We start from the raw sequence: 26,257 nt of genomic DNA on the forward strand, positions 1-26,257 counted from the left end.
TGTGTTGGGTTAGTTATACTGTTCTGTCAGGTTTTAACACTTTAATAAAGTATAGTTTGAATGCAAAAGACCAACTTTTACTGTCTAATAAAAATAATAATAATAATGTAATTTTGGGGTATGTGAAAGGTTGCAAAACCTAAACAATATCCCATGTATGGTATTTGGACTTCCACACTACAACAACATGTATCAAGTATCAAATAGTATAACTGAATCCAGTTCAATACATTTATAAATCCAAACCAATAAACTTTTATTGCAAAATGTATTTACATTACACCATATTCATTAACATAATATCCATGGTGCATTTATGAGCTATAGGATCTTTTTTTAAGAGACTGTAAAGCTAACGGACCCACACATGCAATATATTTGCCATGTCTAATACGGAATGCCCCTGCGCGGTTTAATTAAGCGACAGCGGGTCATTCATAGGTTACACTGTACTGAATGCAGTCTATTAACTATGAAGAGTCAATGAATATATGTGTCAGTAAGCTCGTGCTAAACGCTGCCTCTCCTTCCCGTTGCATAACGATGTATTTTTGGCTCTCGACGTGATTTGACATATCGCTCAAGCGCACAGCTAATTCACTCTCAACTTCAGCCTTTTGATAGCCTGCTAAACGTAGCAGGTGGAGATTGTATGCGTTATGTATTACTTCAGTTATGATTTGAACATTTTTATTTTCTAAAATATACAGGGCAGTTGTTTTAGAAGCTTAAGTGGGCATGGTAAGTTACTGCGTGCGTGTGTGAAGTTAACGAAATCTTAGCCCGTAATAATAGATTGGAAAAGGTCAAGCAATGAAGTTTACAGTAACGGTGCTTTTAAAAGATGAACAAAAGGTGCCTGCATGATCTTATGCATCTTTAAAAAAAAAAAAAAAAAAGCCGGTAAGCGCGGTTATCAAATTAATAAATAAAAATACCTATGTTTAATGTTTAATGTTGATAAAATATCCCTTTTATTTAATCTACATATTTAAGTTAGTGTTGAAAGTAAGGTGTTGGATTATATTGGTCACTTTTTATGATAAAATGAGTGAAAAGTATTTTCATTTTCGTCTTGGTTTCATAATTCATTCTTAATGATCTTGAGTTTCACTGATTTTGTTTTACGTTTTATAACTAACAGAAAGATGAATGATGTAATTTAAAAGTCGATTAAACTATAATAATACCGATATCATAATAATATAAATATTAGCATAATAATAATATTAATAATAATAATAATAATAATAATACTTTTTTTTTGTATATAACACGTATGCTTATATCTAACATCTCATTTAATATCGATATTTTATGTCTTATTTTTAAACGTCTAAAACTGAAATAAGTAAATAAAAGTGCCAGACTATAAGATATTTCAATATAAATGCCGTCTGTATTATCCATTTGCTTTTCAAATGAGAAAAGCTTATCTTAAGTGGACCCCAATGACATTTAAACGGCGTTCCGTGAATTTGCTGTGTCATTAGCTTTCTTATACTCCCACTTAGTAATAGAGGAACCAATGTCATCCAATAAAGTGCCTTATTCTCTGCATATATAAATAATGTTGGTCGTGCAAACAGACAGTCTGAAGGGTCTGTACACAGGCTTTTCAGTAAATGGGCTGCCTGTCCTCCACAAGTCTGATGGATTAGTTATGCTTATTGCACCGTGCATGTATTCTGTAATACCAAAACGTTGAATCTGCCTGTTGCAAATCAGTAACTTATTATTATATAGCCTAATTTTATAGCCTAAATGATATCATTATAAACTGTTTACAGTTGAGTATGTCACCTTGTATTTGCATAACTGACTCATGGTTTCCACCTCCGTTTTTATCCATTATTTCATTATTATTATTTTGTTTTTACTACTAGAAAAGTATACGATGTTATAGTATTTAAGGGGATGTGGTACCATTATAAGTAATACTCGGGTATTCTCATATTTACAGCTTGTAGAATTAAATTTCCTAACAAATAAGCCCATACATAGTGTTAAAGATAAAACAATGATGAAGGTATTAAACAAAACGTTTCCCTCCTGTGACTGATTGAGTGTTTCAAGTCATGAATGATACTATCATCAAAACAAGACAAGGATTTCCAAGGCATAGCCTTCGGCAGTCAGACCTGGCAGGTGTTAGTACAGTGACTCTGGTATAACCTTGCAGGTCAAACGGTGTGACGTCACAAGTGTCATCACAATTGGATGAACCATTCTGCAGCTCAAAGACAAGTGACATCTCTACATGTCTAGATGTCTCCACACCATCCCTGTCGCTGGGGATAATCAGTACACAATGGCTTGAAAGAAACCTTTAAAAAAAATGCTAAACAAAAAGAATTTCATTCTGGTTTTGTTTTATGTTTTTTTTTTTTTTTTTTGCATTCCAGTTTGTTGATGCCAGGACAAAAAAGCTGAACTTGTAAAACGTGTAACCGAGAATGACTCGAGAGGAGGAGTTACAAGGCTGGGTGGGAGCTGATGAGTTCTATAACAAATATGAACCAAAGGAGATCCTCGGGAGGTAACCTGTTCTCTTCCAGTACTTCACTGTGTTGTTGCACTAGCAACATAGCACTAGGGATAGTGAGTAGCAATGTGGACTTTCTCTGGCCAGTATAAAATGTAATCAAACAGTGAGATTCTAACAAACGGTTAGGACGGAAATCGTTCTCTTCTTATTACAATGAAGCAAAAATATAGCAAGGTTGTGTGTTGCAGTTCACTGTGGAATCTAGCTAAAGCCCAAATCAAATGAAAGCTCAGCCCAGATGGATTTCTGATGCTCTGTCGTTGAAAACACTTCCCAGTAAAGCAGGCGTGACCCGTCATTAAAGAGTCGTTGCAGAACCTTTTTGTTTTGTGATTTCGAAGGCTGGCTGTTACATAAGGTATGCGCTGATTACATGCGCTGTACAGGACAAACATGTTTGTGTCAGCGCGCTTTTGACCTAAGTGAAGTAACGAGTGATGTGAAAGAGGCTCTGGGTTTAGATATTAATGTATTAGGTAACATACTTGCGCTGTAGTGACGTAATATCCTGAATCTTTGTGCCTGAAAATCAGATGGGACAGTTCAGGATACATTAAACCCTGATTCCCCCAAATGGTCTATTTAAAGATTTATTATTATTATTATTATTATTATTATTATTATTATTATTATTATTATTATTATTATATGACACCTGACAAATAGTAAGAAACTCGTTTTTATTGAATGCTTTTGGCATACAAAACTGTGAAACCTGAAATACGAAGTTGAGCACAAATTAGTATGTAATTCCAGAGCAGTTTGAACTGAACTTTTCCTGGAAGATTTCCGCTCCTTGACCAGTCAGTGTGGAGTCCTATTCCTATGGATTCTTTACCTACTGCTGTTTGACCAATCATATTGTGAGCTGCAATTCCTGTTGGCATGCGGGTTAGTAAACTATTAACAGCGACCCCATGTGCTTCTGAACACTGTGTACTGTGTCAGAAAGTTACCTAACCAGGTGACAACAACAATGCAATGAACAGCCTGGCAGGGGAGTATAAAGAGAGGCAGATCTTGTTGTTTGCAACTCCAAGATCCTGATCAGCAGAGCGGTGAGGTAAGGGTAAGCTGTTGCTTGCAATTGACACAAGATAATAAGTACACTACTAGGTTAAGCTTTTTCTTGTTCTTTTGTTTTTTGTTAAACAGTGTATGAAAATTTTTTTTTGGGTTGGTGCTATTGCTGGGCTCTGCTGAGGTTTCTCGGAGTGTGGCATTTTAAACAGCCAGCTTCGTTCTCTATTTCAGAGGGGTGAGCAGTGTTGTGCGCCGCTGCATTAATAAGAAAACAAACCAGGACTACGCTGTGAAAATCATCGACGTTTCCTCAGAGAAGCTGACCTCCCAGGAGATAGAGGAGATCTGCGATTCCACTGCCAAGGAAATCGACATCCTGAAGAAAGTCTACGGACAGTTGAACATTAGTAAGCTAACTTATTTATTTATTTTTTTGGATATGGAACGCAGGTAATCTAATTGTGTTGAATCTTGGGATGGACATTCGTTAACACAAGTTCTGGCTTGATTGGGCTAATCAAGACTGTAACTTCATTGTTGTAAGAAGTTATTCAACATACTGTGCATGTAGGTGGTGGGGTTGGTATTTAGAGGTGTCTGTAACCTGGTACTCAAGTCCTTTTGTTCATGGTAGAGCTGGACACCCAGACCTCCAGATCTCCACTCAGCAGCATCCTGCAATCCATTTGTTTCTAATAGAGCCATACCGTCCCGTCAGTTGATGTCTTCATTTCTCACTACCTGAGTTAACTCATAGACGTCTCAATCAGAGGCTACTGACAAACAGGGCCTTCATTAATCAAAAATGCTGCATGCAAACAAAACTTGTACTTCAATGCTGTTTAAAGCAGGGTGTTTGTTTGATGCATTTCTTGACTAAGTTTCATCCTGAATCTAAACAAATTGCTGAATCCTATAGATACAACAGGATATGCGTTGTATTATGAACTTAAAATTAATAATTTGTATAGTAATACTGTATTAGTATATCATACGATGTATTATTTGTATATTGTGTGACTGCAGTAAACATGCTTTTTATTTACTAAATGATGTTTGACAGGTCGCTGACAACCAAGCAGCAGTCACTGTGCATGCTTGATGATCTCTGAACAATGCTTCATGTCAGGTTCTTATTTGTTCTTTGCTCTTTGTCTTTTCAGTTCAGTTGAACGATTGCTATGAGTCGAAAGTCTTCTTTTTCCTGGTGTTTGACTTGTGAGTACTTCCTAGTAAATTATGTAAAATTATTTTTAGCTTTGAATCGCCAGCCTATTAGAAATCCAATAGCATTATAAGATCTGGTTGCGTGGGACCAGGATCAAAATGGGCACTCAAAGTGAGAACTTCGTTTTCTTGGCATCACTGTCCAGCGCAGTCTCACTGCAGCCCCTGTGCCCATAATCGGAGCATTATGAGCATATTGGCACAATATCTGCTCTGAGAAGCTGCCTGTCTGTGTTTGCATTGCCTGGGTACCGTGTTGTGTCAAGCACCGCTGAGCACTCCCTGTGTTGTGCAGGAAGAGCTCACAGCACTGGCTGGGGGTTTTTCCAAAAAGACTTTCAGCTTGGACAGATCAGGTTTCCTTGTTTCTTAGGAAAGCCTGCTTGGGTTGTGTGAATTCTATATTTACACAACCCCCCCCCCCCCCCCACCCCCTCTGAGTGACCCCATATGCATAATATCAGGTTTTACTGATTACTGGAAGTTACCAAGGTTTCATAAATGTTATTTTGACCCCAAATGATCCATGAATAGTGCTATTAATATATCCCACAATGCATGTACGTTGTGCTGCCATCTTACAGAAGTACTCATTTTAGGCACGAGAAAATATAATTCCTTGTTGTCTGTGTCTTCCATAACTTTGTATTAGGTGTACTTCATTCCAGCCTTGTTGACAGTCCAGTTTGTTTACATTCCCCAGATTTAGTACAGTGTTAGGCGGTTGCAGCGCCACCTATATTCCACATGTTGAGTTCCTTTTAGTACATCGATATCATTTTCAATTTCTCGACAGAATGAAGAGAGGAGAACTCTTTGACTACCTCACTGAAAAAGTAACCTTAAGCGAGAAGGAAACCAGGTTAGTAGACAATCCACGACTTTATTTCTAGTCAAAATGTCTCTTGTTACGGTGATAATGAACAAGCATGTTTTGTAGCTAATGCTGCTCCATGTTAGCAGACTGCCAGGTCTTTGAACCTCATATGGGGACGAATAAAAAAAAAAAAACTCTTCTAGTCTTTATATGGGGACATATGGAAGATGCAAAATGCATGATGACCTTAGACCTGAAAGGGTTAAACAAACTATCCTCAAGAACACAAGATGCTTATTGGAACGCTTTCTGAATCTTTCCTGACCACTAGAGCGCACTCTAGTGGTCAGGAAATATAAAATATATACAATGCCAAATGTCTTCATGTAAATGCAAGTGCTGTGCAATGTAATTAAAAAGCAGCGGTCCTTTTTTTTTTTTTTCTTGGCACATCAGAAAGATAATGCGTGCCCTGCTAGAAGTGGTTCAATTCCTGCATTCCCAGGACATCGTTCACCGGGACCTGAAGCCAGAAAACATCCTATTGGACGACGACATGAACATCAAACTGACTGACTTCGGCTTCTCCTGCCAGCTAGAACAAGGACAGAAGCTGAAAGGTGGGGCCATGCCCTCGATCCGCAGTTACAGGAAGAAGCTTCAAATGTCATTTCAATGGTTGTTTTCAACCCATTGCTATTTTAAAGAGTTTGCCATCATGCTGAGTTGTAAACATTTTTCTCTAAAACTGACCTTACCTGGTTTTGAGCTTGTCTGGAAAAGTGGCGGGACTAACAGCCTTCCTCATTTTATACAAATCATGTGCCAATATAACCTTTAAACTTAACTGTCTTCCTCGTTCCATTCAAACCATGTGACAATGTGAGCTTTCAGCTCTGCCAGCCACGCCTACTCTCTGTGCCTAGATATACAGTAGATGGGGCTGGCAGAGCTGAAAGGTCTCACTGTCACATGACTTCAATGGATCTGGGAAGACAGGTCAGTACCAGCCCTTATGATTCTCCAGACAAGCTTCTTTAGAGAAGAATGATCACTCAATAAGGAAGCGACAGACCCCAGAACCACTTTGAATGATTTCAGACACCAAAGGACATTTAAAGCTCCATTTAAGATAAATACATTTCTGTACTTCTTCCTGTATAGAAACAAATTAAAAAACCTCTCCAACTGCATCAAAGTCTGAGGCGCTGTGACTGGGATCAAATATCATTGGGAATGTCTCCTCCTTTAGGAGAGAACAGCTGATGCCAGTGTAGCCAAATACATGACCCGTCCCTAATGACTTCAATTAGGTTGAACCCAGTTATGCAGTTTCAATGCATGCAAATCTTAATGCTTAGCAAGCTTTGGTTACCCAGCTGAACTGACAAAGGTCAAGGTGTAACAGGATACCAGGTAGACAGCAGCAAGTCACCATGCTGACCTCCTGCACCAGGTCACTGAGCGCGCCTCAGCTAAATGAATCTCTGCTGTTAAATGCTGGATGCGAACTAAACTAGAATCGCAGAGACTGTCCAAGTGCATTAATTATTCTGGAATTACCATCTGTTGTTGTCTGGTTAATAGTGTAAGGTCATTTTAGTAAACTCCCCCCACATTCCTGTTACCTGATCTAGAGCAAACCCAGTCCTGGACAATCTTCTTTCTGCCAACCCCCACTGTAGACAGCAGGTGTCACTGTTAACCATGCATTACAAGTTTTCTAGCCCCTTGATATTAAGTGTAATGTTTTGAACAGACGGTAGACGGGTTAGTAAAAGCTCATTTTAAATTCTGTGGTTTTGATTTTACAGAGATATGTGGAACCCCAGGGTACCTGGCACCGGAAATCATTCAGTGCTCCATGGATGAGAACCACCCAGGATATGGAAAGGAAGTAGATCTGTGAGTAGATGTTATATGAGACTGAATGGACTTAAAAGTGTCATAGGTCTGCACCGTGATTACATCCATCATTCAAAAATGCATTAACTAACTGCAAAACAACAGTGCTCGATTTAGAAATACTAAAAGACATTGAAAAAAAAGACTTGTCATTTGGATTGCTTTCATTTTTGTATTTCTAAGTTTAAGTAAAATGCACTGGCGATTAGAAAAACATTTTGGCATTTTGCCTAAGACGTATACTCAGATCCAGTACTGGGAGAGATAGCACACAGAGAATGTCTGCGTTTGTAAATGCATGCTTGTCCCTCTGTGCAGCTGGAGTTCTGGGGTGATCATGTACACCCTGCTGGCTGGGTCCCCCCCGTTCTGGCACAGGAAACAGATGCTGATGCTGAGGATGATTCTGAGCGGCAGCTATGACTACAGCTCGCCAGAGTGGGATGACCGATCGGACACCGTCAAAGATCTGGTAAGTGACAGGGTAGGGCTGGCATTCCGCTCACCTTTACCTGTTCTGCAGGTGTTTAAATTTAACACCAATAAAACACCACATACTGGGTGTCATCAAAGCTGCTTTTGAAAAACATCTGCTCTGTTAGGCACAAAGGGTACCCTTGTATTCAAATGTTTGAAAAGCTTGGCTCAGGTTTTGGCCGGATGCCCGCTTTTAAGCTGTCCCAAAATAAAGGTTACTTTCCATTTTGGAACAGATCTCTCGGTTGCTGGAGGTGAACCCCGAGAAACGATTCACAGCGACCGAAGCTTTGGCCCATCCCTTTTTCCAGCAGTACATCGTACAGGAAGTGCGGCACTTCAGTCCCTACAGGAGGTTCAAGGTAATACAGTCTAACGTCGTTGCAGTTCAATTGGACAGGTTCACAGAGAACAGGACACTATAAACCATCAAACCTTCTTTTAACATTTTCGCACTTTCTTCCAGGTCATCTGCACCACTGTACTTGCTACGGTTCGTATTTACTCCTCCTATCGGCGTGTGAGGCCCGCCACCAAGGAGGTCATAATGAGAGACCCGTACGCGATCAAGCCCATACGCAAGATGATTGACGGCTGTGCCTTCAAGATTTACGGACACTGGGTCAAGAAAGGCCAGGCTCAGAACAGGGCTGCCTTATTCGAGAACACTGCCAAGGCAATACTGCTGTCTTTGGCAGCACAGCCAGACTATTTGTATTAGTAAATTAAAGCCAACTAATAAACCTTTTGTTAAATGGATGTACTTTTTAAAACTATGGGCTCAATTCATGAAAATATACAAATAAGTATGACTAAGTTTCTTTGGAAGACAATTTCTTAGTTCCAGATACATGGTTCAGGAAACAAAGACAAATTCATAAATAGAAAACTGAAACTTAGACATACACACTTATAGAATTTACTGAATACGACCCAATAAAAATAACAATTGCATCTGCCTTAATATCTGCATGTTCTAAGTACAAACAAGTGCAATGCATTTTTAAGTGTGCAAAGTTTCATCCATAGATGTGAGAACAGACAGATCTTAAGGCAAAGCATGTGGTTGGATTAGGAATGTTAAATTAATGTATTTATTGCACTGCCATGTACATTGGAAAGAAAAGCTGTATGTGAACAGCCTTGTATGCATTATAGCTGGGTGTCAAGTCATGTAAGTTTGCCAGTGTCATCACACAGCTAAAGGTAGGGCTTGACTCTCCCCGCGTACAGATATGTATCATAGCATGTGTACTTCAAAGTACTGGCCTTGCTTGTATTTCTGTTAGAACCAGAATGTATCATCAATCAGCTATGATTGCGCTGGGTCTATGGGACTTAGTTGAGCAATGGCACAGCTGAGCATTCAGCTAGTTCATGTTTTTGGTGTCTCAATATAAGTTATTATATTGTAATTGTATTATATTGTCTTATTTATTCATTTATATCCTGAATGCACATAGTTTGCTTTTTTGAATGGTGCTTGTGTTTGGAGATGCCTACCAGTACAGGAGGCTGTGTGGTCAAGTGGTTAAAGAAAAGGGCTTGTAACCAGGAGGTCCCCAGTTCAAATCCCCCCTCACCCACTGACTCATTGTGTGCCCTGAGCAAGTCACTTAACCTCCTTGTGCTCTGTCTTTCGGGTGAGACGTAGTTGAAAGTAACTCTGCAGCTGATGCATAGTTCACACACCCTAGTCTCTGTAAGTCGCCTTGGATAAAGGCGTCTGCTAAATAAACTAATAATAATAGTAACCTTATGTAAAGTTAAATTCAAATTCTTAACTTGGCCAATACATTATTAGCATTATGACACTGTTGTGTGATCTGATTACTGATACAAATCCTGGAGTGACAAATCCTAAATGCCCTCAGCAGTTATACCTACTTGGTAAGCAATTACATTTCATTATTATCAGTTCTGTAGCTCTGTTCAGAATATGACATTGTGGCTTTTAATTTTGAATCCAACTCAGCCTGTCTCGTATATGAAATTTAAAAAAAAAAGTTTACAAACCTCTGTACATTGTATTTGAATGTAAATAAACAGTAACTTAATTATGCAAGTCTCAAACAAACCCAGCATCTAACCAAGTACTGCTACTAAAATACAACAAAATCTATTTTAATCATCTTACTTCTTGTACTAGGAAAAAGTGTTCAAAGTTAAGAAACAATCTCTGTCTCCAATCTCCATAGGAGAAATGTAACAATAACCCTACAGTCAGCTTCTCAAAGTCCACTTCTTCTCAAACTGCCATTGGCTTCTTACAGCTCGGCTTTACGTTGAGTCTTCTGATCTTTGGGTTCAACGCTGGCCACGCAGCGAAAGCCCAGGTTATCAGAAGCAGAGTCTGGAGTGTTTCCCATTCTACAAAAAAACATGAGAGAAAAAACAATTCAGTTAGCTAAAAAAAAAAAAAAAAAAAAAAAAAACAGCTCTCTATATATTTTACAAAATAGAAAGATGAAAATGTATAATTGAATTAGCTGGATGACATTTGATAGTCATTTTAATTTCAAAGTAAATCATTTTGACTTCTAAATAATTCAATACATTTAAATGAAAAAAAATCTAATCACATTCTGTATGTTGTGCAAAGATTTTTCAAAGTAAAAAAAAACAAAAAAAAAACACATTAAACATTCTGACCTGGTAGTGACTCGAGCCCTGTGATTGGCTGATCCATCAACACTGTCAATCCAGGACGCCCCTCGAAGGACAAACATCTTGTGAGGGGTGTGGCGGCCGGGGGGCGGAGCCTCAGACAGGTACTCGGAGTCTGTCCACTCCCACGTGTTCCCTAGCATGTCACACAGCCCTGGAGGTGAGAGAGAGAGAGAGAGAGAGCACCATGGAGTATCCCTAGCCCTCACAAACCCGGCACAACTGCATACTGCGTAAAAGGCATTGATAACAGCCTTGCATACCAGGTCACACTCTGCACAAAACAAACGGCTTTGACACACTTGTATAACCCTGGAGAACCCAGCAAAATCCCACCTACCATAGTTATTCTGAGGAGGGAACGCCTTGACAGGAGAAACGCCGTGATACCCATCTTCTGCAGAGTCCTCGTCTGGGAATTTACCCTGCCGGACGGCAAAAATTGAATCAAAATGTGACATAAATAACATTTCAAGTGTACAGCATGCATGTTAAACATTCTAATAAAAATCAAATACGGTATCAACTTCAAGCAATGCAGACCTGCCACAGGTTGCTCCGGTTTGTTTGAAACTTGTTCCCCCATGGGAATGTCCTGCCTGGCAAAGAGAACACAGATACTACTTACTCACACACAAGGACATTTATAAAAAATAAAAAATGCTATTCAACAAAAAACTATAAACTCAACTTACAGTGACCTACTTTTTTAACAATAGTGACTTAATGACTGAATGCTGTATCTTGGAAACCACCTGATTTTGAAGATGCTGCGGGTGTAGGTTTAATGGTAACTGACACGTCTAGGGTGTTATTTACAGTCTTGAGAGGTACAGATATTTTGTATGTAGCTGAACAAAGATCAACTGTACCTTCCAGCCCACCTCTGGCAGCAAATTCCCACTCTTCCTCGCTAGGAAGCCTCTTCCCTTTCCACTTACAGAAGGCCTGGGCATCGTTCCAGCTCACCTGCACCACTGGGTAATCCAGCCTGTCCTTTATACCTGAACTGGGACCTGTAGGCTGCAAATTGTGAAGGACATCAACCTGTTATATTGATATAAGTACACTACATTTTGTGTGCAATAGTCTATTTAAAGTTTAGCAACTATAATGAAGGCCTACATAGTACACGCATTGTGAAATACTGAAAGCATGGTAAAGCACAGAGAACAGGATTAACATGGGGGAAATTACAGCGGTAAACATGTCTAAAGATTTGCAAATGCGCCAGCAGTTTATTTACATGTATCTGATTTACATTTTAAAGAAAAAACATACCTGTCTCCAAAACACCTTTTCGATAGGCAGCCACCAGGGAGCTGACTAAAACATATGGAAAAAAAAAAATTCAATGACGTATATAAACAGCACAACTTTGAAGAAGGATACATATTAAACTGTAAATTAAAACAACCTTGTACAAAGCTAGGACTGCATTTTAAACACGAACCCGTAACATACGAACCTCAATGCGCTGGGTCACTTTGCTTTTCAATTCGTCGGAAACAAAATCCTGGAAAACAAAACTCCATCCGAATGCTTCTGCTTCAGTCTTGTACTTCTGTGCCCTAACAAACTCCCTGGAAAGTGAAATCGTGGATCAGTTTACTACGAATCTAAAATACTCGTGTCAACCCTGCATGAGCATGGAATTACAAACAGGATACCGATTTAATCGTAATCGTCCCAATTTCTGCGTCAACATCACGTTGTGAATGGAATTGTCGTGCTTCGTGTTACTAAAATAATGTTGTTTTTTTTGGTGTTTAAAATCTGGTTTATGGGGGGGGGGGGGGGGGGGGGGGGGGGGGGGGATAAGTTTGATGTTCATGAACCTTTTATAGACTGCTGTTAAAAACAAAAAACATTCTTGGAAGATGAATTATGAATATAGCTCAGCTAATACCTGGCTTATAATGCTTGTTAACAATATTAAAAAGGCAGTTATAAGATACTACTATGAATTACTACTGTTGCCATGGCTGCATCACTAAAGCATAGACAACATCTATTCAATGCTACAATGTAACAACTTCCATTGTATATGTAACACTTTAAATATGAAATGGTTTGTGTTTCAGCGAAAGGAAAGTACAAATTAACATGAGAAGCATGGGAATCGTGCAGGCGCAGTCCCGTGTGCACGGGCAGTGTACCGACCTGAAATCTGAATTAGTAACTGGATACTTGTCAATAGAAAACGATCTGACTGTAACCATCCTGACAGGAGATTCTCCGTCCCTCGAATCGGCTGCATTAGTGCCCATTTGAAACTCTCCTCCAGGTACATGCACCATCCTGCCACCATCTGTATAAACATAGTTATTTACAAGACAGAACATCGATTCGGGCTAGAAATTGTTTTCATACAACATGCAACTTAAAATACAGCGCTCTCATATAATAAAACTGCTATTGTTATATATATATATATATATATATATATATATATATATATATATATATATATATATAAAGAATATGGCAGAAAATATTTAATTAAATATAAAACGACAAACCTGTGGAACCTGAAGTCCTGCAGACTTGCATGACAATGAATGACAATAGTACGATCGCTCGTAGTAATAAAAACGAAGAGTGGGGTTTCATTGTGGAAGAAAAGCATACACGTTTCTGAAAGTTTCTATTTGTATCTTCTATCTCACGCAAAACAACACTTTCTTCAAAATGATCATGCTAAAAATGAAAATCGGATAACGTGTCGATTTTTTTAAACCCACTTTTTAAATTCTGTTTCAAAGGAAGCTGTATTTTGTTCATGAAAACAAGTTCCGGGTGCACAGCAGTGTTAGCGTCATGTCTTGACTTGTATCACGTGATGGGGTTTGCAGCGCTGGAGTAAAAACTCACTAGTGTAATTATATTATATATAGTTACTGTATGAGTTTATCTGGTATAAGATCAATAAAATAATGTAATTTCTTAATATAAACAATTTATTTTAAACTATGCATACACTTCACAATTTAACTTCTTTATGACCGCTGCCAATTTCAACTATTAATTCCATTTAATTGGTAAGACTTATAATCAAATAAAGAAAAACTGTAATACCTCTACAATTACTGGTAATGTTAGAGACCCAATTACCGAGATGCTAAATTAATCCCTTTATTCATTTTTTATATTTATATATATATATATATTTAAATACAGGAGGCTGTGTGGTCGAGTGGTTAAAGAAAAGGGCTTGTAACCAGGAGGTCCCCGGTTCAAATCCCCCCTCAGCCACTGACTCATTGTGTGACCCTGAGCAAGTCACTTAACCTCCTTGTGCTCCATCTTTCGGGTGAGACGTAATTGTAAGTGACTCTGCAGCTGGATGCATAGTTCACACACCCTAGTCTCTGTAAGTCGCCTTGGATAAAAGCGTCTGCTAAATAAACTAATAATAATAATAATATACTTGACCAGGGTTGTTTTTAAATATAATTGCATTTAAAGTTATAATTTGATCACACCAAGATTTACTTCATAAAGTGTCAAAATAAGTTTGTTTTTTCACAGAGGAACAAAGGATCTTAAATCTCAATTTGAAAGTAATCATGCAAGGATACTGCAAAGTGATATAGCAGATCATATATAATAAACACTTCAGTGGAGCTCTGTGTATTTCAATTGATCAATAATTGATTACATTTTAATTAAATCCCTTAGCCCATTTGGGTTATTGGCATCAATATCCCCACTGCACTGTCTACCTTATTGAAAAGGTAACATCTACTCCAGTAAACCTATCATTGATAAACTTTTGCAGAATACTACAAATCTGGAAACTATTGCCATGCTATGTAGCTTTGTCCCCATTATTCACCTTTGATATTTACATCCATGAACTGTTCACTGTGTCAAGAAAGCAGTTTTTATGAGGTCATGACAAATAGAACGTTCACGTGCAGAATCTTTACAGCCAGTTCACTGAGTGGCACACAGTATGTTCCACTAAAACAGCACGTCAATTCTCATAGGCACAGATTATAAAAGCATAGTTTGGCTTTCTAGAGCAGGAATAACACACATACTTGCATTTATAATCTAACATTAATGTATAATAAACATGTTTACACTCATGTAAACTTAGAATAAAATGATAATTCTTTGTCAAATAGAAAAATACAAACACAACAAAATATTCTAGAAATCAATTTTCAGAGCCGAACAAAAACTTTATTGGGCACAGTTAGTGGGACTCTGCCCTGTACAGTTCAGTGCCATTAACAAATTCAAATAAATAACTTGTTTAATTCTGGAGCAAAGAATCAATGTATTAAAACAGGGACAAATGGCTTCTTAAACATTTAATGATGTATGCCTTGCATGTCACTACAGCATTGTAAATCTCTGCAAACATTAGCTTTGTGTTGAAGATGTCAAAGTGCTTGCTGGAAGTGGCATTTCTGACCACCAATGACTGTCCTTTGCTTTTCTTCGATTTTAGCCTTTAAGGGAAGACATTCCAGCTCTCATGATCTCATCCACCAAAAGAATGTTGCTAGCAATAACCGTGCTGTAGAAAGAACATTAAAACAGAATTAGCTGTGAGATTTTTTTAAAGTTACAAACATGACATTCTACTGTGCAGACAGGGACTCGAATTTCAATGTCAGCATTCAAATTATCAATACAATGACCAAGTAAGGATAAAATGCACTACAGCCTGCTACAAAACATATCTTGCATGTCAAGTTTGCCAAAACAAAGCGTTAAATCAAGTATCATAAATTGCACTGCACAGAGAAGTCACTTACCATGAATGTAGAAGCTGCTTCTTAACACCGTAGTTGTCCCAAACACCGACTTCTCCTGCAACCATTGGCTCACCTATGAAAAGTCAAATTGCATGTCAAATACAAATACAAAATGAGACCATTAAATCTACATATTTAAGCTAGAAGTCTTAACACATGCCTTTCTAATGAGTTCCAAATGTAGGAATATGTAAACATATGTATATGTAAATATGTTACAGAAATTGATTTGTTCAGATTTAAAAATGGCCAAGTATTTACAATAGGTATAAAAATGGATTCAACAATAAAAAGTACTGCAACTCACCAGTGCTCAAGTTCACACCAACAAGTTGTCCAGACTCTTTATATTCTGTCTGAAGTTTCACCAAGGTTTCTTGAGGATCATAACCAGAGTTCTGGGCAAGGACCTGGGATGGGAGGAGAATTAAAAGGCAATAAACCCTATAATATCACAAAGACAGTATAACCATTTAAAAATATTACACAGCAAGAACCAGACACTTACCTTTGGAATAATAAGCAGAGCATCTGCAAATGCCTGTACTCCAAGTTGGGCCCTTCCTTTGACATTAGGTTTGTGCTTAATTAATGCATCAGCTACTGCAACTTCAAAAGCACCTCCTCCAGACACTACACTGCCTAAAAGAAAAGAACAAATTGTTACGCGTCACACCTGAACTAGCCCAATATAAACTCATTCATGCAAACATAACACTGTACACACCATCTTCAATTGCATTTTTCACTGCCCGAAGACCATCTCTCACAGCATCTTTGATCTGCGTCAAAGTGTGCTTGTTTGGACCCTTAACCAAAAGTGTCACAGAGCGTGGGTTGCTGCATTGTTCAATGAACGTAAACTTCTCCTCCCCCTGTGGAAAGCAAACAGATCGAAAAATTAACGGTTTACATGTAACTAGCATTACAGCTATACAGTTAATTTGTAGCTGTTAGTACTGTATTCACTCTATGTATGCAGATATCAAGAGTATTATGACACTACATGTTCAGAAGCAAGAGTGAAGCTCACTGTCGCATGGTGTCTGACTGCTTTGGCTACGTCAAAAGCCAATGCAGAATTCTTCCATGCACATCTATTTAAAATTATGTTTATGTACAGCAAAATACAAGATCTACAGTTTCTAAACCTATGTTAACACACACAAATACAATTACTCACAAGTGTGTGTTCAAACACAAGACCAGCATGTCCCAAGCATTCTGGTGTGAGGTCATCCACAGAATTCATAGCAATACCCCCACAAGCAAGTGAAAGTCTGAAAGGAGGAGAGAGAAAGAAAGATTAAAGGCTAAAATGAAGCAGATTGTAATGTTTTAAGCTGTCGCCAGGGTTTAGAATTAATAAAGCACAATTTTCATAAGGAAATATCTAGTGATGTACCTTTCCATATTTCTTCTCTTTGCTCTGCGAAGTGCCACAATTCCTTCTTTTGCAAGTGAATCCAGTGAAAAGGGATCAATGCCCTGCAAAATTAAATGAGAAAAAAAATAAGTTCAAGCCACATGCTAGAAGAATCTGTTCTCAAAACAAAATCTATGCAAAAAAAAATGGGCAGTGTTCTCTGCATCTTTAAACATACAAACTCTAAAACTCAGGTATATGGAATGCTTGGATTCTATAAAATATTTCACAAAAACGAAATGTCACCTTCTGATTAATCACAACAAATCCTTTTGAGTCTCCACAGACTGCCTTCTTCAATTCAATAATTTTTTTGACTCGCTCTTCAATGAACTTTCTTTCTGCTTTAACCAACTTCTCCCTCTCATCAGCACTCTTGTAGAAAAAACCTGAGGTTACTTCCCTGGAGAAAAGAAATAAAACACACACATTAAGACACAAATAGGTCCTCTAATTGACAGATCAAGATATGCAATAACACTTGTATAGTGTATGGCACCGCATACTGCATTATTCCACAGCACCAATAGCCCATATATATATATGCACATATTTCACATTTACAAATTGTTTGTCAGAATGTCATATTGCAACTGACCTATTTTTTTTTCATCTGTTGCAAGAAGTTAACCATTGGAGCAGTTTTAGTAATACGATCAGGATCAAGATGCCTGCGATTGTTAACATTGCAACAAACTGTTGCAGTTATACACCAATATATATATGGCCGTAAGTGGACGCAGAAACAGAAGGGTTTAACTACTCTGAATCAATGCATTGTTTTTAGAAAATAAAAAAAAAATAAAAAATGAGGAGTTGTGTATTGCAGGATATATGAACAAAAGCATTAGCACTACATGTACTGGGCCGTTGAATACATTTCGAAGAAAAGAAAGTTCTTTCAATGCAGAGGTACAGACCAGATTTTACTTTGGCACAGATTCAAATGACCAGGAGTGCTACATAGCACGCTGGGGTGTTCACTGTGCAAATAAATCAAATGCATACAAACAAACGCAAGGTTTTAAAATAAATGTAATTCCACATTAGACAGCACTTTTTAGAAATATCTGTGGTGTTTAACTGAACATAACCAGAAGCACAAATATTCCATACTGGAAATCAGAAAAGTTGAAAATTCAGATCCACTTACGTCTTTTCGTATTCCAAGGAAACATTGCAGGTAAGAATATAAGCATCCTCAACTCTCTTTTTCATGTCAGGATGTCGAGCACCATGGTCCAAAACCAACCCTCTGATCAGACTACAAAAATTAAAACCAGTCAGGAGTCAGTAAATTCTTTCACTCAATGCAGGAACATATCAATTGAAAATCCTAATCAAACTGTGAAGGTGGTGATCTAAGATCTTGTATTCAGTCTTTCTTTGTAGACAGCAAACGAACTGCTGATCACACTGTTTAAGAGTGAAATATACTGTAGCATGGTGTCTGACTGCATATACTACTGATAAAGGTAATACAGAATTCTTCCATGCATAAAACTTGATCTTTGATACGAATGATACTTGGGAAAGCTTTCCAGGAACACTTACACTGTGTCACTATCTGTTTTGTGTTTCATCTCCATAATCTCAACCATAAAGAGATCAATGGGCTCATTTGGTTGCCGGATAGAAAGAACAGCATCTACAACAGCCTGAAAAAAAAAAAAAGTTGACATGTGGACAAAACACTGAAGATTTCTTTTTGTACTTTTACATGGAACGCATTTCAAATTACCAGCTGAAAAGGTTACAATACACACAGCTTTTATAAAAATGACCCAATTTAAATTCCTCACTATTCAACTGTACTGGGTCACAATACATGAAGGAAAAAAACCTGTCTGCCAATGCAGTGGTACAGCCCACGTTTTTACTGTAGAACTGTTTAATGATCAAGAGAACTGCAAATCTCACACACACAAATTTAAAATGAGAAAAACCAAGAGGCTCACCTCTGTCAAGAGATCTGCAAGCTCAACATGAACTTTGGTGCGAAGAGAAGTCCTGGCAACATTGATCAGGGTCTCTCTGTCCATCTCTTTAGTCACCTTCACTTGTTCCAGAACCTGAAGTGCTTTCTCTTTTGCAGCTTCAAACCCCTCAGCAATTATTCGTGGATGAAGTCCCTGAAGAAATAGAACACATTAGTATACTAATATATGCAGCTCAATTACATTTGAAAAAAATATTACTGTGAAAACAACAGTGTCTCTGCTGCTTACCTCAGATACATAGAGATCGGCTTGCTTCAGCAACTCTCCAATAATGAGAACATTGGAAGTGGTGCCATCTCCTGTGATGTCATCCTGTGCTGTAGCAACCTTGGCTATCAATGAGGCTGTAGGGTGTTGAATTTGCTGTGTAAAAACATAAGATGCATTAAATCCTAAGGAAATTAGGATGCATTAATTTCATAAAATAATCCAGCAATGGATCATAAAACGATGGGACTATCAGAATATCTACTCAAATTACACTATTCATGCTTCTACAGAATAAGTAGAAAACTGACACACAGTTGATCCAAATTATTTGCATTTGTTGCATTTAACAATGAAACTAGATTGCATGCATAATTAATTTGTATTGCCATATACTGAACTGTACAGGGCCGCTGAATACATGTACAAGTAATAAAAGTTCTTCCAATGCAGAGGTACAGCCCAGATTTCACTTTGGCACAGTTTAATGACCAAGAGTGCTACACAGCACGTTGGGGTGTTTACTGTGCATTTGTCAATAATTATATATATATATATATATATATATATAGATAGTTTGTTTTCTTATCTAGATACATTTATTAACCACTTCGTTCATAAAACCACAACTAAACCCTGATCAGTTTTTTTTTAAAACCAGTTTAACGAATCAGTGTTTCCCTGTGTAATATAAACATGACACAAAGACATCTTTCAAATCCTTAACTCCGTATAGCATCATAACAGACAGAATATGCGACGCAACGGTATGTCCTAATCATGATCACAGCGTTTTAGAACGAGAAAGCAACAACAAAAAAGCATTTGGCAATCGTGTAGATTATTACTTACCATTTCGTGCAGCAGCACATTACCATCTTTGGTGAGCTTTATGTCTCCCGCACCAGAAACAAGCCTGTTGACACATCATACAAACATCTATTAAACGTTAAGCAGCAGACTACCGTCTGCTTTAGTACCCAGCTATCAAATGATCAACGAATACCACCGCAATCATATTAGTATTTATTGCATATCTAAATATTCTAGTTCAAAACGGTAAATGGGGAAATCTGTTAAACCCCACGTGTTCTGCTATTTCCCCACCCCCACTCGGCCGCGCCTCGACTCCCGCTACACATCCTGCATTCTCTTCACACTTACGCTGTTTTCGCAACACAGCTCCAACGAAAACGCACAAAACAGTTCACTGGCTAGTATACACGAGTCTTGTGTTCATTTATAACAATGTTCACATGAAGAAGTTTGCATTTTGGGATTTTAAATCGTGGCAAAAAAAACTGTCGTTACCTTCTCCCTTACGCCAAATTCGTAAACACAGCAGTTACGTTTTCTGCTTGGTGTAGGCCTCTAAGCTACCGTTTATGCTTTTTATTTACAAACATGCTCACAGAACACAAAGATGCGAGAAAAAAATACGGATTAATCAGCAGTTACACCACTGACATGTCGTGCTTTTTAAAAAAAAGTGCTTTCATTCACATCTTAGTGTTCAAGAAATCCGTTATTTTAACAAAGCACTTAACACACGCCACTCACATTTTCATGGTTCCTTTGGGTCCGAGGTTGCTTTTTAGCACGTCCTGGAGCCCCCGGGCTGCGCTGATATTAACAGCGAGGGCTGCCTGGGCCCGGGCCACCTCTGCTTTCGGGTTGAGGGCTTTTATAGCGGACATGTCGACAGGAGTTCAGCCGGCCGAGAAAACAAATCGGAGCAAAGAAGGCGGAATGAATCAGCGGCCCGCGGAATATCGCTCGCGTTGCCGGCTTCTAGAACACTCTGACGTGCTTACCCAGCAGCCCACACTCACTCTGCAACGATTGGTGGCCACCCCCACTGGAGCCTTCTAGTGCTGCGTGTGATTGGTTACGCAGAAGTCACTTACCGTCAGCGTGTTACACAGCGTCAGTCGTCAGAGCTGGGCTTCAGTCGCCATGGAGGCGGCTCTAGTTGGAGTCTGACAACAGAAACGAATTTGCAGCGGTATTGAATTTAAGCAAAACCAGTCGTGGTAAGACCGTGGAAACTTCAGTTCAAATCTTAAAACAGTAGTTAAGTAAAAAAAATATCCAGTTACATGCAACGTATACAGTTAATTTTCCAAGAATGAAAAAGCATCAGTGCTCTTCATACACCTGTTGTTTTTCAAAGCCAATTGTATAATGTTGTTGATTATTACTGCCCCACTAACAACCCACACAGATGTGTGTGGCACGGGTGCAACCAATATATTTAGCAATTACAGACAGTAAGTTAACAGACCATTTGGTGATCAACTCTGTAATAAGATTAGTAGAAATCAAGGCTATGGTCTTTTGATCGATTTTTCTATTGCAGTTTATCATGATGTACAGAATCCATGAATGTGGCGATTTATACTCGGGGACAGAATATATCGACTATCACGAAACTTTAAAAAAGGATAACCCCAATGTGTCCAGACTGTAACTACACAGCAGAGAAATGAGAGCGCAGAACGGTTAACACAAGGATTGAAAAGGGGGCGGTCCTAAAAACAGTTTCACGTCATGATTTGCTCAGCTGACTTTGTCGTCAAATGTCAGGCAGCAAAGGTGCGTACTGACATTACAGTATTGAACATGTCCTTCCCCTTTATCGTTATTCTGCAGACCGGCACACGGAGAGATCTGTTTTGCATTTGAATGAACAATATAACTTGCAAGAAACGGACAAAAGGCCTTATTATACTTAATGACAGTATATAATATTTTTGAAAAATCCGTTCAGAGGAAACGTAAAGAAGTTTGCGGACCTAACAACGAATACATTTTGCAATCAAACAAGGTAAGTCAGCTGCAAGAAACTTTATTTACTAGCTGCCAAACACTGGTGTTCGTGAATATGTTGTTAGGCACCGTGTTTTTTAAATAAAAGTTCCAAACAAATGGTAAATTATTTAGAGAGAATAATATATATATTATAAATATATATGTTGTTGCTTGGTGTTGGTAGGTGTGGCTTTGGGGATTGTCAATAAAAAAATGCTTCAATAGAAGCAGTTCTGAAGGATGATGCAATCTTCTTGTATGTATAACCAGCCTCACGGTTCATCACATGCCTTGTGCTTGAGAGATCTGAGAACCCAAGGAGACTTTGCCTAGTCCTGCATGCTGAATTTGCCGATGAGAGAACTCTAATTTGGTACCGTGGTAAAGTTGGTTTGAACTTTAATATCCATTTGATATTCACAACCATATCACCTAGACTTTTCAAACCAACTTTATTGTGAAGCTGACCAGTTAAAAAAAAAAGTCATAACCTTTCCTTTGACTGTGAATCATATACATACTTGATCTGACCAGAACAGTACCCGTGATTTAACTAGTACTGCAGATTAGTTGGATAAGGAAAAAGAAAATTCAGATTACAAAGTGTATGCTCATTTATTATAGCAAGTACAGATAAAGCAGGTCTGCAGGTTTTTTAGGTCAACGAGATTTAATTTTGTCTTACACAAAATGGTATGTTGCATTATATATATATATATATATATATATATATATATATATATATATATATATATATATATATATATATATACTTCAGTTATGAGTGAGAGGGGGGCCGGTGTTTTGTAACATTCCTGTGTCGCAGGTTTTTTTTTTAATCTTTCTTTTCTTTTTTTTTTTTTGGAAACAATGGATGCCTGTTGATCGTACGATTCGGATTCGTTAAAGCAGCAAATTGGAAACGAATGACTTTTAATGAGGTAGTCCCACCAGTCACGATGAGGAGCCTGTGTACAGCGGGCTCTGTGAATCGGCGATCAAATAAAAAACGAAACCGTAAATGCAAAACCTCTTCATTGACAAAGATACTGTAACTAAAACCCTCTCGTTCTGAGAAATGTCTCAAATCTAGAAATAAAAGCCGTGCACAGTTACATGACCATGAAGACTGTTTGTGCTGACTCGATTTGTACAGCAGTAAGGATGTGTACGGTGGTTGATGGTTGTTGGTGCATGCTACCACGTTGCATCTATGTGCTATTGTGCCCATCAACTTACTTCAGCTCTTTTTTGTTATCCCGATGCTCAAGCATCAACCTCTGCAAACAAGCTTCTGAAAGAAAACTTCCCAACAGCTGTCAACAGTTCAGTAGCAGTAAAGAGCTTTTTGCAGATTCAATGAGTGATTCGTAGCTGTGATGATTAAAGCTGGTTTCATGCAAATGTTGTTGTGACCCTTTTTGCTCTTGTGATTGCAGAATTACCTGTAACGCCATGACGACACTCCTAGAGACAAAGGCAACATTCCGTGCCGCTGATGCAGTGTGTTTCGATGTGGATAGCACGGTCATCAAAGAGGAAGGGATTGATGAACTGGCAAAGTTCTGTGGAGTTGGGGACGCAGTGACAGATATGTAAGCACACCAACTTCTTTTCTGATACAACCTGGGCATTGTGTAAATTCTGTAAGTGCGCTTTTTGTTTTTACAGAATCCGACTGTCTGGAGAAGATTAGCTGAACTTTAATGCTGAGCAGTCTAATGGCATCAAGCACTGAATAAATTAGCGAGGCTACCCAAGGCTCTGAGAGACCACTTCAACTGCATCTTGATTTCTTAGTTTGAGGGGTTGATTGTACAGGTTATGAATTAACAGAAATAAGTAGACACTTATATCATGGTTTATTACCTATAACTCCTGACACAATGTTCAAATCTGCAAGACATTAAACTTGGCATCTTCCTAAAACTCTTACGGTAGCAATAGTTTATTGGTGACTAAAACTTGTAGATGGTGCTTTTTATTTCCTCATTCTTCGACAGGCTGTACCAGCATCATAGTGTTACTGCAAGGTTCAGAAGAGACAGCGTTGAATGAAGCTTATTGTTAATGAGAGTGAGTTGTCTGTAATTATTTGCATTTCAGGACTCGCAAAGCTATGGGTGGCACTATGACTTTTAAAACAGCTTTAACGAAGCGCCTTGCAATAATAAGACCGTCTCGAGAACAAGTGAACAAGTTAATCACGGACCACCCTCCTCAGTTAACAGAAGGCATACAGTAAGTAACCAGGTCTTTTTCTGCCATAAAAGTTGGAGCAAAATGTTGTAGCACTTTTCTCACTTCTTAGAAACTGCAGGGGACTTTATAGCAGCTTGTTCTTTAAAAAAAAATATATAAGAAAATATAAAATGCTGTTGAGCACATTGCTAACTTTTATGAAAAAAGGGTTCTAGTTTGGTAGCAGTACAAGGGAATGGGGTAATACTAAGATCCTTATTGGAGGCCCTGGTTTGTCTAAACACTTAATAGATGTGGAATTCATGTGCCATGTGTGAAACCAAGGTAGTCTGAGAAACTGTTTGTACAGGAGTGAACTGTTGCAGTAAGAACTTATATACCTGATATCTTCAAGCTCTGTTATAGCCCAGAAAGCAACAGAGAAGGGGATTTCTTTAAAGGATGGTTCAGTTTTATATGCCTTATGTTAATATATAAAACACCTCATCAATAAAGCAGATCTGAGCTCCCTGTATTTTCCTCCTATAGGGAGCTTGTGGAGCGTCTCCAGCAGCACAATGTGCAGATATTTCTGATCTCCGGGGGGTTTCGCAGTATTGTGGAGCACGTTGCCACACAGCTCAATATCCCCCTGAGCCATGTCTTTGCAAACAGATTGAAGTTTTACTTCAATGGTAAGTTCGTTAGTGCAGTTTAGCAGGCAAGGGAATTGAATCAGGTGCATGCTACTAAATCTTCACCCAATCTAGAGTTCCTTTTGATCACAGATGTAGTATATTTAACTATGCTGAAGTTTTAAAATTATCATGCGGTTTATTAATATGCATAGCATAACCCCTCCTAACTTTGTAAATTCAATGAGTAAGCAGTTCCAGTCCTTCTCAATGAATCCATTGTTTTTATATACAAAAGATAAATACTCTGTGTTGCTGATCGAGATCCCAATGTCCTAAAGTGATCCCCAGCACCAGAGATGGCAATATGACTTTACAAGGAGTTTAATGAGACACACCTGTGCTTGTTACCTATACACTGGGATTAATCAAGCGTGCATTAAAACCTGAAATGGATGAAACTGCTATGCAATAGGAGTCTTATTTCCATCCCTGAGCACTTTGAGAAATGACTCTTCCCTTCCGTCTCCCAGGAGAGTATGCTGGGTTTGACGAGACGCAGCTTACAGCAGAATCTGGTGGGAAAGGGAAGGTGATCAGCCTGCTAAAGGAGAAGTATGGCTTAAAAAAGGTGGTGATGATTGGAGACGGTGCTACAGACATGGAAGCCTGCCCTCCTGCTGTATGTATACTAAGAGAGAATTCCATTTTTGCAAATGTTTGCAAGTCCTATAATTCTATTTAACGTTGTATTTCAATCTTGTTCCAGAATGCTTTCATTGGATTTGGTGGGAATGTTACGAGGCCGCAAGTAAAAGAAAACTGCACGTGGTACGTCTCAAGCTTTCACGAGCTCCTACAAGAACTGGAAAAGATTTAAGGACTGAAGAACAGAGAAACCTTTTTATAATGTTGTAGATCAACCCAGAACTAAAAAAATAACTACTGTTTTAAATAACTTTTAGAACCGGCATCATTTAACAATGTACGCATTTAGAGGTTGAGAATGACTTTGCAGTTGTAGTGTCCATTTCAGGGACCGCCCTTTTGGCAATGGCATTGAAGAAAAAGGCTGCTTATTCAACAAAATGACTTGGTCACTTGCATAAATTGCTGCATTGTCATGAAGTATCGTATTCTATGTTTTTGAGTGCTTGTGATTTGTGAAGATCTAAAAGCACTGGCTATGAAAAGCTGCCCCATACAGATGTGGTTTTTGTATCATCAACCACAACTAGAGTAAACACCTCCCTAGAATTGCTTCCGCATGAGCTGGAATGACCCAAGCGCCAACTCCTTTGTCCTCAGTATCATATAGAAAAAACAGAAATATAAGCTTGTGTTTTTAAATACATCCTGGGGATGTGGATTTAGAACCCCTGATCTAATATTACTGTGTGATCTTGGGTACCACACTCTTACTGTATAAACTGACAATAACGTACTTGTATGAAAAAAGTTAACGACTGTAAACACTAAAGTATTTTGGTACAGAAACAAACAGCACTATTGCAATTAAAGTTACTATTAATTGTTTTTACTAAATTGTGTCACTTTTTTT

At 38.4% G+C, this 26,257-nt stretch overlaps 4 protein-coding genes and 3 non-coding genes across 10 annotated transcripts; 2 read left to right on the top strand and 5 right to left on the bottom strand.

Annotated features, from left to right (window-relative positions):
- The first annotated feature begins 197 nt into the window (after nucleotides 1–197).
- LOC117430719 (phosphorylase b kinase gamma catalytic chain, skeletal muscle/heart isoform-like) lies at nucleotides 198–8,756 on the top strand. Its single transcript, XM_034051097.3, has 10 exons — nucleotides 198–741; nucleotides 2,406–2,539; nucleotides 3,803–3,978; nucleotides 4,735–4,789; nucleotides 5,595–5,660; nucleotides 6,072–6,235; nucleotides 7,430–7,520; nucleotides 7,839–7,992; nucleotides 8,234–8,359; nucleotides 8,464–8,756. Exons 2-10 carry the CDS (start codon nucleotides 2,457–2,459, stop codon nucleotides 8,716–8,718), a joined length of 1,170 nt encoding a protein of 389 aa, XP_033906988.3. The 5' UTR covers nucleotides 198–741; nucleotides 2,406–2,456; the 3' UTR covers nucleotides 8,719–8,756.
- A 1,172-nt stretch (nucleotides 8,757–9,928) lies between these two features.
- On the bottom strand, nucleotides 9,929–13,482 carry LOC117430720 (inactive C-alpha-formylglycine-generating enzyme 2-like). Its single transcript, XM_034051098.3, has 9 exons — nucleotides 13,187–13,482; nucleotides 12,828–12,975; nucleotides 12,133–12,247; nucleotides 11,946–11,990; nucleotides 11,537–11,687; nucleotides 11,208–11,263; nucleotides 11,005–11,089; nucleotides 10,650–10,818; nucleotides 9,929–10,367 (listed from the first exon to the last, which is right to left on the bottom strand). The coding sequence occupies exons 1-9, from the start codon at nucleotides 13,275–13,277 to the stop codon at nucleotides 10,265–10,267; spliced, it is 963 nt and encodes a 320-aa protein (XP_033906989.1). The 5' UTR covers nucleotides 13,278–13,482; the 3' UTR covers nucleotides 9,929–10,264.
- Nucleotides 13,483–14,833: 1,351 nt separating this feature from the next.
- Nucleotides 14,834–20,887, bottom strand: LOC117430718 (T-complex protein 1 subunit zeta). Its single transcript, XM_034051096.3, has 14 exons — nucleotides 20,630–20,887; nucleotides 19,922–19,985; nucleotides 19,091–19,225; nucleotides 18,821–18,994; nucleotides 18,417–18,520; nucleotides 18,016–18,126; nucleotides 17,109–17,265; nucleotides 16,842–16,924; nucleotides 16,620–16,716; nucleotides 16,164–16,311; nucleotides 15,945–16,078; nucleotides 15,744–15,846; nucleotides 15,437–15,509; nucleotides 14,834–15,195 (listed from the first exon to the last, which is right to left on the bottom strand). Exons 1-14 carry the CDS (start codon nucleotides 20,764–20,766, stop codon nucleotides 15,123–15,125), a joined length of 1,593 nt encoding a protein of 530 aa, XP_033906987.1. The 5' UTR covers nucleotides 20,767–20,887; the 3' UTR covers nucleotides 14,834–15,122.
- Nucleotides 16,394–16,529, bottom strand: LOC117964358 (small nucleolar RNA SNORA15). The gene has a single exon (XR_009309016.1). It is a non-coding gene; the product is annotated as a small nucleolar RNA SNORA15 (small nucleolar RNA).
- LOC117964360 (small nucleolar RNA SNORA22) lies at nucleotides 17,718–17,853 on the bottom strand. The gene has a single exon (XR_009309017.1). It is a non-coding gene; the product is annotated as a small nucleolar RNA SNORA22 (small nucleolar RNA).
- On the bottom strand, nucleotides 18,230–18,359 carry LOC117964357 (small nucleolar RNA SNORA15). Its single transcript, XR_009309015.1, has one exon. It is a non-coding gene; the product is annotated as a small nucleolar RNA SNORA15 (small nucleolar RNA).
- Nucleotides 20,888–20,975: 88 nt separating the features above from the next.
- Nucleotides 20,976–26,241, top strand: LOC117429096 (phosphoserine phosphatase-like). Of its 4 annotated transcripts, none has more exons than XM_034907226.2 (7): nucleotides 20,976–21,102; nucleotides 21,722–21,896; nucleotides 23,320–23,475; nucleotides 23,987–24,121; nucleotides 24,611–24,756; nucleotides 25,230–25,378; nucleotides 25,466–26,241. In XM_034907226.2, the coding sequence occupies exons 3-7, from the start codon at nucleotides 23,336–23,338 to the stop codon at nucleotides 25,574–25,576; spliced, it is 681 nt and encodes a 226-aa protein (XP_034763117.2). In that variant the 5' UTR covers nucleotides 20,976–21,102; nucleotides 21,722–21,896; nucleotides 23,320–23,335; the 3' UTR covers nucleotides 25,577–26,241. The 4 variants fall into 4 exon arrangements, with proteins under 4 accessions (XP_034763117.2, XP_058857027.1, XP_058857026.1 ...); XM_059001043.1 differs by having other exon boundaries at nucleotides 20,999–21,102; nucleotides 21,429–21,896; XM_059001044.1 differs by lacking the exon at nucleotides 21,722–21,896 and having other exon boundaries at nucleotides 20,996–21,102.
- The last annotated feature ends 16 nt before the right edge of the window (nucleotides 26,242–26,257 follow it).

This window comes from Acipenser ruthenus, chromosome 26 (assembly GCF_902713425.1).
Source record: "Acipenser ruthenus chromosome 26, fAciRut3.2 maternal haplotype, whole genome shotgun sequence".
In the NCBI taxonomy this organism is placed as follows: domain Eukaryota; kingdom Metazoa; phylum Chordata; class Actinopteri; order Acipenseriformes; family Acipenseridae; genus Acipenser; species Acipenser ruthenus.